The 14672-nt window shown below is 29.0% G+C and overlaps 2 protein-coding genes across 2 annotated transcripts; one reads left to right on the plus strand and one right to left on the minus strand.

Moving 5' to 3' along the window:
- Positions 1-2469: 2469 nt before the first annotated feature.
- Positions 2470-9992, minus strand: LOC136989818 (uncharacterized). Its single transcript, XM_067288093.1, has 6 exons — positions 9891-9992; positions 8516-8676; positions 8313-8374; positions 8128-8232; positions 7970-8053; positions 2470-2719 (listed from the first exon to the last, which is right to left on the minus strand). The coding sequence occupies exons 2-6, from the start codon at positions 8658-8660 to the stop codon at positions 2687-2689; spliced, it is 429 nt and encodes a 142-aa protein (XP_067144194.1). The 5' UTR covers positions 8661-8676; positions 9891-9992; the 3' UTR covers positions 2470-2686.
- A 2623-nt stretch (positions 9993-12615) lies between these two features.
- LOC136989852 (uncharacterized) lies at positions 12616-13917 on the plus strand. The gene has a single exon (XM_067288134.1). It carries the CDS (start codon positions 12616-12618, stop codon positions 13915-13917), a length of 1302 nt encoding a protein of 433 aa, XP_067144235.1.
- Positions 13918-14672: the final 755 nt, after the last annotated feature.

Here is a 14672-nt window from a genome sequence, read left to right on the forward strand (position 1 = left end):
TTATTCTGGATTCTGACTTTTAAATAAAAAGCATTCATTTTGACGCGATTTTATCACTACGAGCGTAAAATTAAGCGATAAAATTAAACCAGCTCTATGAGAAACCCCGTAAACTTTGACCTATCGATTCGGTAGTTTCGCCAGTACCTCATTGATATCGAGAGAGACGTAAGTTAAAAATTGAGCTTCTTAGACCCAGTAGTTTTTTTCTTTGCGAGACAATGCAGTACCGGATGCAGTAAAGAATAAAATACTGTTTATTTATTTTTTTCTTGGCGAGTTTTGTACTTTTGGATTGCTTATATTTCGGCAATTCTTTCATAGAATAATCTCAAATTTTGCTCACTATGTATGAAAACAATTGTCTTCTGAACGAGATATTCCGAATTACTACAGGCGTTTGAGGACAAAGAAATCGATACCCAAAAATCAGCAACTCTGATTCCTCTATATATAATCAGTCAGTGACCTTCTTACTTGGCGCAGAGTCACTGCAATGACTCATGATATAAAATACTACGATTCTATACTTCGTTTTCTTCAGAGCCAAGTTTTAAAGCTATTCCTCATGAAAACTTTTGTGCTTACCCAGGATAATGGTAAAATATATTTATAGTTAACTTATTATAATATTAATGTAAACAGCAAATAATAAAGTAATTTATTTTTCCCCCTGTTTTTAAAGGAAAAGCCTAGCCATATAGCGAAAACTAACTTATGTGGATAGATTAACTTATTAATCACACCTAGATTCTTACTGTATAATGTAGATAAATGTCACTGTGGCGACAGTACTGGTTCGTCCATTAATCAGACGATGCAACTGGATCGTCGTATAAACCTTTATTACTTAACGTAAATAGCATATTTAATATATAATAAGAATGTAGGTCGAACCACCACAAAATGCTTGTGTTACTTTGCAGAGCAGCATTCGTGGTACGGAGACACACCTTAATCCGTGTATTATCACTCCTTGTCGTAAAAAAGGGAAAATATGGAAGAAAAAGTATTGCTGGATTTCAAGTCCGCTTAGATTTTTCTAAAATGCAACATTTTCTTGGCTTTTTAAAGAAATTCTAAGACTGAACATGCTAATGACATGGCAGTCTGTAAAATCATTCGCGAAAACATTGTTTTACCTCGAATGGGAACTGTTTAATTATTCGAGAATAAGGAATAAAAGAGATTTTTGTGTTTGCGTTAATTGTAACTAATATAAAGAAAGGACAAGAATAAATTTGCTCGGTTTGTCAGTTTATGAAGTCAAACAACAACGCACCATTGAGTGCGAAATAAAATATAAATGAAGATCATTTTTAATTAAAAAAATCGTTTTAAATAACGTAACTGAAAACAAGCAATTACTAATTGCGACATTGCCACAGTGCGAGACTAAAATTTTAATAATGTATTGAGTTTTAAAAAATCACGGCATTTCCGGTTAAGACCGGAATACCTTCGTATATCGTTAATCGTGGTATTCGGCAATAAAGCTTTCCGTATCTCGTGAGGATTTTAATGGTGTTTTGCTCTTCTACATCACACTTCTCCCGATAACAATCGAGTCATGCCTGTCATCTATCTAACCCCGTTCCCGCAAAAATATTCAATACAACTTACGTGATTTCCGGTCCAGGAGCGAATGGTTGTACATAGTTCATCGGAACCACTAAACTAAAAGTTTTCTACATCTGATATTGATTTTCATCTATTTTTCTCTGTTATGGGCGCCTGTACCTTGGGCGCCAAAAGGGGGGCACTTGGGGCGCGGGACCCCTTTGTCGTCGGGTTGCCATTTTCTTATTTTCCAAGAAAGCATTCATTTTATTTTTAAATTAGTTATTCATTTTTATTACAGAAAACTTTTTACTGATGACAAAATTAAAATAAAAATATTTGTCATTAACCGAAAATTTGTTCTAGAAGTTGTGATTGTTCGGTCGAGAACCAAGGTACCGCTGTATTTAATTAACCCGACTCTGATAAACGCGGTAGCATCAATTTAACTGCGTTAATCAAGGAATACCTGTATAAATATATATATACACCTTTATGTACAACAGATATATATATGTGTATACATGCAGTTATCCATTACTTAACGCAGTTAATTATATAAATATAGGCCTATACAAATATCTTCTTGTACAATGTACAGTACGTACGATGCATTTATTAGAGCTTGTGCCCCCTTCTTTATAGTCTACAGGCGGCACTGATCTCCGTTCTAGAAATTTAAGAAACACGAATAGAAACAGTGGGAATATAAAGGTTGCAATTTGAAAGTTACAATACAATTTCCAAATTTTTAATTAAATCATTATTTCTAATTTATTAAAAGTTCGAAAGAATTTATATTATTAATCAAAATAAATCAACGATTACATGTAAATATTTTTTGTGTGTATTAAATCCTTTGCACGTGACACCCATGTCAGCATTTTGAATGAACAAAATGAACAAAAGTCAAGTTATTAAAATACTTTATTTAAGCAAATCATGAATCATCAGAAACTTAATACAATTCTACAATTTGAATCAATTCAGAATTTAATATGTAAATTTATGCAGCGATATAATTAACCTACACCAATTTGTTATACATCAAATAAGAAATTTAAAGATCATTTAAATGCAATTCTTCAATAAATTGTCAACGAAAATAAATCGAAGAAATTTAGTTTTATAAACATTTAATTATATTTTCCAGGCATTCCTAAAAGAAAAAATATATATATAATTATTTATTTATCAAAAAAATATATGTATACAGGTAGACTAATATAAACTAATTTAAACTTCATGTTTATTTATATTATATAAATATAAATATTATTCACTATAATTATATATAATTAATTATATTAATATATATTTATATTAATTTTATATAATTAATTATTCAAATAACATATCTCATGATTTTGCAAGATTTATATATATATATAATTAATTATATATATATTATTCACTATAATTATATATAATTAATTATATTATATATATATTTATATTAATTTTATATAATTAATTATTCAAATAACATATCTCATGAATTTTGCAAGATTTGTTTCATTTAAATATCTTAACCAAACAGAGTGATGGAAAAGATTTTCAGCTCTTACATTTTAAAATTTTAATATAATATGGAGGAAGTAGGGAGATCGATCAAGTTTCAAACCGGGGTTTTTTAATTTCATTTCTCGACGTTTTCACACACCAGAAAGCCGAAAGATGTAAAAATATTTCGAACAAACTTTTGTATGTAATGCTGTCTGTCTGTGTTGTGACTGTCGAAGACTATTTCTATTTAACTCAGGTATGCATAAACCAAGACTTTTGTGACTTAGCAGGTTTATTTCTGTATTTGAGACATAAATACTATTAAATTTTAATAGATAAAAGGCAACGTGCCCGGAGATAGAGGTGGAGTCATGACATTTCGAATGGGGTCAGATTGTTTATTTAGAAAGGCGCTTTTACCTTCAAAAGTAAGCATTTTGCTTTTCTTTATATAAGCAGGAAAAATATAAAAATTATTTTAAAATAAACTCTCTTAGCAGATGGCGCAACGCGGAAATTTGTAAAGTATAAGATCAAAAATGTGTAAATACAATCATCTAATCGTTTGTATTTATACGAAAACACAATTTAAGCATTACTGTATTAATTATATTCATTCTGTGAAAGAAAGGCGATTGTGGTATAAGGTGGTCATCTGGTAGATCAGATAGAAATGCCTAAAATTTGAGATAAAGACTATGACGTGATATAATTTGAATTACTTAATCATTTTGGATCCAGAATAAACATTATTTAACACTTAAATTCTAAAGATAGTTTCCAGAATGGATCGTTTAGTTGATTGTATAGACTCCGGCCTTACACTTTTCAGGTAAACTTCAGTGACGTGATTAGGAACAGCATATGTTGGGAGTGTCACGTGTCGCGAACTCATTCATTCATCTCATTGTAACAGTTGGTACTACGTGATATTTCATTCATTGAATTAATTAAATAATTTTTTCCAAATTCATGACAAGTACTACATACAGAAACATGACCTCAGTATGAAGTCAAAAATGTTCCAAAACTAGCTAAAATGGTGATGATGCAATTTTATTAATTGTTAAATAATATTAAAGGCATTAAATTATGTATCAGCTAAGCAGATGATTACTTAATTGTGTACAATAACCTAAAAATTAGTAATAAGGTAATATTAAATATAGCGAATAACATACATAATAATAATTTGAAATGAAAAATGAAGAAAATAATAAGTTAAATTATTTAGACATAACTATTAGCAATAGTCAGAAATATTTTACTTTTAGGAAGTATAAAACGTCTTGTAACGTAAATAAAACAATTCGTTTTATATCCTGTTTTCCGATTAAATTGGGGGAAAACAACATATTTGATAAACTAAAGAAGATATACACGAGAAAAACAAATGCAAATAACAGGAATTTGGAATTAAGAATTTGGATTAAAATATTGACAATAAGTCATTATTCCTAAATTAATTTTTAAAAATTTACGAGGAATATATTTAAAAAATATAAGTATAATGTAAAACAACAGGAAGAAGATAAAAAATACGTTAAAATCCAATACATAAAATATATTTTCGAAAAATGTTCTATTTTATAAAAGTTTAGTTCCATCTTTAAATAATAAAATTTATAAAATTACGTGTAATTCTGAATTCCAAAGATATCACAGAATTAGAGGAAGAAAGGGTGGTGTATATACTGGAATCTACGCGTGAAAATCCTAGTTTTTACATTAGTAAAAGAGATCGGGTGTTAAATATTCGAACTAAAGAGCGGGAAGCGGCAGTCAGACTGAGATAGATTCAATCACTATAGTATAAACAATCGATGATGAATAATTGTCAAATCGATAGAGGTGCGGTTAAAATATTACGTAAAAAAACTGATACATATAAACGTGAATTTAAACAGCGCATACAAATTAAAAAGCATTCTAAAAATAAAAATTTAATTTAATCAGAATGTATGCAAATGAATAATGTATGACAGGGGTCCCCAACCCTATGCCCGCGGGCACCATAGCGCCCGCCGATCGTTTTGTGTGTGCCCGCTGCTGTGCGACCACAATAAAAATAAAAATATTTCAGTTTTCAATAAAATGCCATGTAAAAGTTTTTTCATTTTTAATGATTAACCACACAAAAGTAGAAATGGCACCCAACACAGATAAAAGCACAAACCGATCTCCTTTTTGCCTCGCGCGAAATTTTCGCCAACCAAATTTTCCATACCTAAAATGAAATGAATCGGACCGTTTCTATTGTTGCTGTGACAATGCAGACATTTGTCTGGAGGTCATCCAGCGTTGCCATATTTGGCCACTTTGCCCCAAATTTGGCTACCCTTTTTTTAGTTTGGCGTAAAAAATATCATTTGGCGCATTGGCTACTTTTTGGGTTACATAAATTTGACATGGCTACATTTTTATTTATAAATACATTACTTGAATAAAAATCACTTTAAAATGGTGTTTTGTCGTTTTTGATTAATTACAGACCCACATAAAACAAATATTTGTTTTATTATGTTTTTCAAATTATGCTTTTTTTTAAATACATTTTTGTTTGTCTCCTTTACAATAAATGAATATATCTATTTTTAAGTAAAAATTGAAAGTGTCTGTAGAAGTAATTTTTTTAAATATTCTTTTTTGTGACAAAATTTTAATACTTATTGTTATAATCTAGACATGTTAATCCTTAAATAATAAAAGTAGAACAAAAATAATAATAATTTTTCTATTCCAAAGAACTTCTCAAACCACAGTTATTTAATTTGAAAGTTGACTGACATTTCTTTATTAAACTAATCTGTGCATTTTGCATATATCATGCCCCTTCATCAATTTGGTTTTAGGTTTTTCTGTTTTAAAAGATATTTTAAGCAATTTTAACTTTTCCTTTTTTAAACTTCCCCCCCCTGTAGGCACTAAGGCCTTTTTAAGCAAGCCCATTATGTATTCGGCCACCGTACAATTGGGCGGCCAGGTGATGAGGAACAGAGCCCGACATATCCGCTTGGACGATCCAGAAAAATTCCTGGGGATTTTTCGACCCGATCGGATTTGATCCCGGGTCTCTCCAGAGGGGGTAGGCTGGAGGGGTAGAGATAGAAATTTTGGATCTTCAGAACGACATTATCCTAAAATCCATTTTATCAGATGAGAATTTCTGGAATATAGTTGAAAGAAACATTCTTGAAAAAAGCAAAATATAAAATAAAATCGTTTTTCGGTTCCACATACTTGTGTGAATCATTGTTTTCGACAATGAACATTATAAAATTAAAGTACAGATCACGACTTACAGATGAACACCTTGATGATTGCTTACGAGCACGAATAACATCACACTCTTCTAATTACAAAGCAATGGCCAATGAAATGAAATGCCAAAAATCACATTGACTTTGAGATTTACATTTTTTTATAAAGAATTTTTATACTTTGTAGATTTTGCATGCATTGTTTAGTAATTACTTGTTTTATAAAAATTATTGTTAATATTTTTGTATGTTAAATTACATTTTTGGAATTAAATGTTTTTTGTATATCATGTGTATGTATTATTAACTATGTCCAATTCTAAATTCACCTTGAAAAAATAAATGGTGCCCGCCGTCCGACCGGTATTCTAAAACGTGCTCTTATATACAAAAAGGTTGGGGACCCCTGATGTATGACGTAATACAAAGCCTGATATTAAAACAGTAATTAGAGAAAGGAATGAATGATGAAAAATAGTTTATACCCGGCCATATTTTTTGGATGAAAACTTGGCCGAACTGCTTTCGCATATTCTTTTCTATACACCGAGAAACTAAAAAGCCAAATTTACTCCATTCAAAATAAAAGTAGAAGTGACACATTAAAAAAATGGGGATCTCGAGGACGGTTTAAACTGATTTTGATGTTCATCGTCAAACACATGACCAGGTTTTACTTCAATTATCTTATAAAATCTGAATAGAAAACATTCTACTTAGAATTAACAGAAATCAAATTCAATAAATCGTAAGTTTAATAATAATAAAGTGTTATACCTAACGATATATTTTAACACAACGTATGATGCAACCAAAAATTTAAACTCAATCCAAAATTTGTAATTAACTTAAAAATATAAAAATTTCTCTGATTTCTAATTTATTATTCAACTATTTGCAAGGTATGATCAACGTGACGCTGGGTTACGTTGCATTCAACGTACGTTCATTCTCAATGTTATCCCTTTCTTTTTGATATAATAAAAGAAACAATGAAAAGTAAAAGGAAAATTTTAATTCAGAAACAAATCTTCTCCCTCTTCTTCCCGAGGAAAGAGGGATAAGATTAAGGCTTAATCTGAAGAACGGCTTCTACTGTACTATTTTAGATACGATTTTTTGTTTTTAACTACGTTTAGTCTTCATTGAGTACTTAGGGGTATTAAATTGATGACATTTCAGACATTGTTATAAATATTTTTATATATTTCGATTTTTTAACCAAATGTTCGAACTTATGTTGTTATTGCATATTGGTTCGATTATAGAACGATTGTAAATGTTCCAGAAAATTGATCAAATTGAAAACAATTCGTTTGATTCTCATCATTCTCAGCGGTAGGTGTTATATAACAATTACTATGGTTGTTGAAATAGTGAATATAAATGGTGTTTGCTTGCAAAATCCGCGCGGGCGAAGTCGCTGGTAACAGCTAGTATAATAAGTAGAGTCAAGTAAATTTGAAATTTTGAAGTAAAATAAATAATATAAATTATTCCTGAATGTTTCTATCTCACTTTACAAATTTACTTCATAATATTAAATTAAACTGCTAATTAGAAACAAATGCTTTGATACAATAGTTAATGAAATAATTATTCAAAATATTTTACGTAAATCCATTTAATCGCATAGTACTTACATTGATTTTCGGATAAACACTTGAATCTTCGTAACTGTGGGTAAATGTAGCATTAGCGTAACACTGTATAAATTCCTCGTAATCCTATTAATAGAAATATCATCAATTTATGAAATTAATAATAATTAATACAAAGTTCAGAAACACGAATTAATTACTTGTCCATTTGTCAGTCGCTTTTCACATATTATATCGGTACATTTCTCTACAGTTTGGCAAAATCCTAAATGTTGTTGAACACAGTTTTTACCGAAATCCAGAATCTACATATTGAATTGTAATAAAATTATTGTTTAGAAAATTTATTTTCTGATAAAACATTTGGGAATGTTTAAAAGCTTACAATCTGCTGGTGATTTTCAACCAAGCAAAATCGAAAGTCTCTTTGATTGCAACAAGACCATGCTAATAAGAAAAAAAAATTAGAGAGATAAATATATTTTCATTAATTTTAAACTATATTTTTGTAGGCTTAATCAAAATACTGGAAAATAATTAATGACTAAAAGATGAATATACCTACAGAAACCTGTTATGAATACTTACGACAATAAAGATTAACGGCCGTCCTAAGATAATCATACGGATCAGCAGGTCTAAATGCCGAAACGTCCATAGAATCAATTGGAGAAAGAATGATAGCAAACACGAATAACACTAGCATAAGCCTCATATTCACGGATGTTTTCATTTCGTCTCGTAGATTTCTGTAAGTATGTATTTTATTTCGTGAGAATAATCTTCTGATATCTAACCAGGAAAATTACAATTTCAAATCACCTAAAAAATAACAAATATTTAATCATGGGAAGAGTAATTGCTTATCATATGCATTTACGAAGTGAGATATCGTTATTTCTTTAGGAGCCTGTACTTTTAGTGATTGATTTCAATTTGTCGGAGTTCGTCTCTATTATATTTTTATGCCAAACACGTTTAAAACATTTCATCTAGATTTTCATATATATTATTAGCTTTTAAATATAATTTGAATTTAATTAATTTTTTTAATTTTTTGATTGCAATAAATGCTTGGAAAGTATCTAAAAGAATAAAAGCTAGCAAGTGCTCCTGCACGACTTTCCAACGTCCTGATAATTTTTAAACAGGTGTGTAGCGCTATCATTACGAGATTTCATTCAGCAATAATTTTTATGTTATTATTACTAATAATTGAAGGCGAAAAATATATTTAGTGTCAGAATGGGTTTCAAAAAATTTCATTAAAAACTCATTCATACCACAAACTTACTCCTACCTAAAATTGCAAATGCTAATAACGAGTAAAATTTAAATTAAATTTGATCTCGCTCTATATAGAACAGAAGACCTCTTCTATTTCGTTATCCTTGATCTCCTGACTATCAAAGTCTTATAACCTGAATACCCCACGTATAGAAATATTCCTGTAAAGTTTCAAAATTGTTATAAAATTATAAAATTGTTCAAAATACAGCCCTATATTTATTTGTATTTGTATAAACATTTTGTTTTAAAAAATGGCATTACTAAAATTAAGAAATTCAAATATATTATTGAATTCATCAAATTATTTTATTATTTATTATTTTTTAATGTGTAAGAAAAAAGAAGGAAATAGTGTTGTCAATTCTAAACAGTCACTTAGGAAATAACGTGTTAAACATTTACAAAACAAAACACGTCATAAAATTATAATTAATATTTAAATTTCGTTAATTTACTTGTTAGCTTTAAAGCTTTATATAATAGATGAAGTCATTTGATAAATAACGTCATCTTTTATATAAAATCTTATTATAATTAACAATTGGAAAGTAAACATTTCTTGTATTTAAGTTTGTACAAGTAAAAGTGAATAATTACTTTTAAATACACGATAAAATATGTGCTTTCTTCATGCATATTGTTATGGTAATGAAAGATAAAACAGAGAACTTACCTCGTTATAATCTATTAAAATGTGCTGGACGTTAGGTTTTATAACGTAATGTTGTAATTTCGTCGTTGCGGTAAATCTGTTAAAAATTTGAGTAGAGGTCTGTTCGAACTTCCCTTATATACTACTTTCCTGTATGAAAACACCAGCTGCACGTATTTTCAACACGTGTAACATACAACATCAACTTCATTTTCTGATTATTTATTTGTTTAAAAATGGCTAACATTTTTATTTTAAATAATTAATTTACTAATTCGGTGACTTTTCTTCCAAAATCTATTTTATACAATAATAAAATTTAATCTAAAGTTTAATTTGGTTTATTAAATTAATTCCAAACCAATATAAAAACATCAACAAGTCATACTATTGTGAAGATAATCCGATAATGTTTTAGATAATTAAATGCTTGAAAGTGTAGTTTATATTACACAAGATTTATCGTGTATTATAGTTTAATCATCATTGAATTATAAATTTATTTTTAATTTTTCATGTCTTGATTTTGGAAAGTTAAGTGCGAATGTACTCAATTGACATAACTTAAATGTTTAATTCTCAATGAAAATAACCTTTCGTGTTATTACAAAGTTAACTTTTATAAATTATTTTTATCATGTGAATAAGTAAAACCTTTAAAAATGCGTATCTTTGATGTTATAATACTCTATATTATGGTAGTTATGGTGACTTAAATTACCAAATATTCATTATTTTTCCAAAATATAGACGATATTTTTCCTCGATGTAGAATATTAAACACATGTTATTAACGATGATGCATTAGAGTAGACAATGTAGTTGTTGTAGAAAAATATTCAAGTTTAATTTAATATTAGTTTTTACTTTTTTCAAAAATTCATCGCTTTCTAATTGTTAACGTGAAAGATCTTACAGAAAATATTTAAAATTTTTATTTTATATGTCTTTGTTTATTATTTGAAGTGTAATTTAATATACGAGAATTCTGAAAAGGGACGTCAGGCAGGAGGTAAATGGAGCAAATTAGTTTGGGCTGAGAGGTAGTACGTGTCTCTTTACAATGTTTTTTCGAATACTTTGTTTAGTTTAATATATTATTTTCAATTCGCTTCAGGACCACAATACGTATTTTTTAAAGGCCATAGAGCTGCGAATGGGTCTGATTCTTAATATATTGTAGTAAGTTATTAGTGTCTATAGTTAATTTAAAATTTCAAAGTTTTTAAATTTCTTGATAAAAACAATAAAACTCAACTTCGAAATTAAAAGTTTAAAGTCACAGTCAAAGGAATACATCATTCTGTAAATAAAAAATTATGAATATTTTACAATTTGATACTTACTGCAGCCATTTCATATATAAATTATAATATATATATATATATATATATCTTCCCCAGTTCTTTTAAATTCTTTTGTTGGAATCTTTGGAAATTGTCCGGCCAAGAGGTCAGCAGATCACAGGAATGTGTAGTTTTGCCGTCGAGAAATTCTCTCAGGCAGTAGATGATAACAATTATTCAGCAAGTATGACGATCGAAATATGGGAAAAGTCGGATTATCACAATTTCATTACATATTTTTTATTTATTTATTTATAAGAAAAAGTAAAGAAAAGTGTTTAATTAAAAAAAATAAAAGAAATGATGATATAGAAATAGGTGCAAGTTTTTATAAAAAATATTTTCTTTAATAGACTAGAAAATTTAATAAAATGTGCTGTTTGTTTTGGATTCTTCGTATTCTTAATTTAATTGGTCTTTCATTAGTTTGAAGACGAAATTACTAATAAAACATTTCAGCAAATATATTAATAACCTCATCGTTTAATAAACATTTAAAAATTATAACTTAAATATTTTTCTAGCGCCATTGTCGTCTCTACACCTACTTTTTCACAGTTAACAAGCACTACACCTGTTGTATAAAATAACCCAAATAAACTTTACCACGTTAAAGTATCACAATTGGAAAATTTTAAAAATGATAACGTAAATTACCAGGATAAGAATATAGGTCACAAACATCACAATTGAAATTATTTCTGTTATTTATGGCAAAATAATAATAATAATAATAATTCATTGTCTTTGAATTCAAACAAACGAAATTTCTTTTAAAAAGTATTTATTTTGAATTCAGATTTATGAAATTTTTTTATAATTAACAGCAATAAAATTATTTAAAGCACTTTATATAAGTTTAAAAATGGTTTTATTGCTGCTAATTATAAATGCTATATAACAGATGCCGTTAGTTGATAACTAACGTCTGTTCTATAAAGCGCTGAAGATTACTTACTACAAGTAAATTAACGAAATTTGACATAAAGCATATACTAGCTCAGCCAATAATTAGTTAAATTCACAAAATGACACCTTCTACTTATAGCTGAGATAATTTTTATTGAGAAAAACAAACGTTTTCGGCTTACTCAATAAGCCATCCTCAGGTTATAACTTTCGAAAAAAAAGGAACATTGTCGTTCCATTAATAGAATACAATTGTTTGAAAAAATTCAAAACACTGGCAACGGACAAAAAGGAAGAACTTGGTAATATAAATAAATAAATATACAAAAATAAATAAAAACAAAAAAGATAGAACATGGTAATAAAAATAAATATACAATAAAATCGTTGTAGTGGGAATAAGAAGTAAAAGATGAAAAATAAAAAATAAAAAATAAAAATGATTCCACTGGTGTTACTTTTAAAAAGAATGGCAGAATTATCGAGGAATGATGCCAAAACAAGATCCTGCAAATGTGGTTGAGGAAATACAAAACTTATCATTAATGGAAGAGGAAGTTGCGACGGTTTTTGATTATGAAAACATGTATCCTTCCGTAAAAATCGAGTCTTGCAAGGAAGCCCTCTTAGAGTTCTTGTTCGACGTAAACCCGGAATTAGCACGTTACAACGAAGAGATTTCAGAAATGGTCAATCTAATATGTTATGAATCCTGCTTTAGTTTCAACGGCCAAGCGTACAGGCAAAAACGGGGAGTACCAATGGGAAGTCCGGTCTCAGGAATATTGTGCGAGCTGGTCATTAGAAAAATGGAGAAAAAAGTCCTGTATGATTTTAAAAAGGATGTATTATATTTCAAGAGATACGTGGATGATGTTCTTATTGTATGGAGGAACAATAGTATGATAGGCAAATTCGTAGAAAGAGTAAACAACAACAATGACGGCCTAAAATTGAAAATGGAACAAAAGAGTTCCCTTGCTATCCATTTTCTAGACATTAATATTGTGTTCAAAGAAGGGCATTTTTCCACCAGCGTGTACGTAAAACCAACACACAGCCCACTTTATATTCCATCGCATTCTAATGACCCGTACCATTACAAGCTGGCAGCATTCCGAGCTCTTATCAGAAGGGCCTATACCCATTGTGACAACGTTATCAATAGAAATAAGGAAATAGACAGAATCACGCAAGTGGCCGAATCCCTAGGATATAAGAAAGGCACAATAGCAGGATTAGTTAAAAAGTATAAGATGGGCACAACAAGAGGTTCAAAATACGTTCCCAGTAAAATCACAAAGTTTACTTACAACAAGAATTCAAAAGGCATTATGAAAGAAATTGCAAACCGCAAGGAGACCAGAATGGTTCTAAAAAGAGCTCCGAACCTATATACAATCTTAAGGAATGATAAAGATCGCTTTAGGAAGGAAGATAGAGCAGGAGTATACAAAATCCCGTACGAGAACGCTGAACTAGGTATCGAAAAAGATTACATAGGAGTCACAACAAGAAGTTTAGGGAAAAGACTTAAAGAGCACAAGTATGACGTCAGGAAAGGATCCAACGCAACAGTACTTTCGCAATACGCGCAGACCCAAGGCTCGGTAATTAAATGGGAGGAAGCGGATATTGTAAAACCCTTGAGCTCTCCAACGTTAGCGAGTACCGCAGAAAAAATTGAAATCTATAAAAGCAAGTTGGAAGAGGCATGCATAAATGCGAGGGACGCTGACAGCCTACCAACAGCTTGGAAATTCGTAGTTAAGAAATATATCAAGAACTCGTAGGCTTGTCTTAGCTTGTTTTGGCATCATTCCTCGATAATTCTGCCATTCTTTTTAAAAGTAACACCAGTGGAATCATTTTTATTTTTTATTTTTTATTTTTCATCTTTTACTTCTTATTCCCACTATAACGATTTTATTGTATATTTATTTTTATTACCATGTTCTATCTTTTTTGTTTTTATTTATTTTTGTATATTTATTTATTTATATTACCAAGTTCTTCCTTTTTGTCCGTTGCCAGTGTTTTGAATTTTTTCAAACAATTGTATTCTATTAATGGAACGACAATGTTCCTTTTTTTTCGAAAGTTATAACCTGAGGATGGCTTATTGAGTAAGCCGAAAACGTTTGTTTTTCTCAATAAAAATTATCTCAGCTATAAGTAGAAGGTGTCATTTTGTGAATTTAACTAACGAAATTTGATTATTAATTCTCATTATAATTTTAAATTGTTTTTATGACTGTTTAACTTGTCGTGTTTTGAGTTACTGTTTAGAATTGATAATACTTTATTTAGCTCTTTTCTTACACGTTAGAAAAATTATAAATAATAAAATAATTTGATAAATGTATTACAAAATTTAATTTGAAACATCCCAACAATAAGTATTTTACGGAAATTGAATAAATTTTTATATATATTATTTAAAAAATGAATAATTATCTCACAATTTGATGTTTACATCAGCTTGTATTCCTTTGACTGTGTTTTAAAACTTTTGATTTTTGGGTTTATTTATTTTATAAAGAAATTT

Source organism: Centruroides vittatus, unplaced genomic scaffold (assembly GCF_030686945.1).
Source record: "Centruroides vittatus isolate TY-2023 unplaced genomic scaffold, ASM3068694v2 scaffold_769, whole genome shotgun sequence".
Taxonomy (NCBI): domain Eukaryota; kingdom Metazoa; phylum Arthropoda; class Arachnida; order Scorpiones; family Buthidae; genus Centruroides; species Centruroides vittatus.

Bases quoted from the DNA above. Each gene is read 5' to 3' on its own strand.
- LOC136989818 (XM_067288093.1), bottom strand. From the start codon at position 8,660: ATGAAAACATCCGTGAATATGAGGCTTATGCTAGTGTTATTCGTGTTT. The intron at 8,375-8,515 runs GTAAGTATTCAT...TTTTCTTATTAG, and splicing joins GGCCGTTAATCTTTATTGTC to CATGGTCTTGTTGCAATCAA. The intron at 2,720-7,969 runs GTAAGTACTATG...TTTTTCTTTTAG, and splicing joins GTGTTTATCCGAAAATCAAT to GAATGCCTGGAAAATATAAT.
- LOC136989852 (XM_067288134.1), top strand. From the start codon at position 12,616: ATGCCAAAACAAGATCCTGCAAATGTGGTTGAGGAAATACAAAACTTA.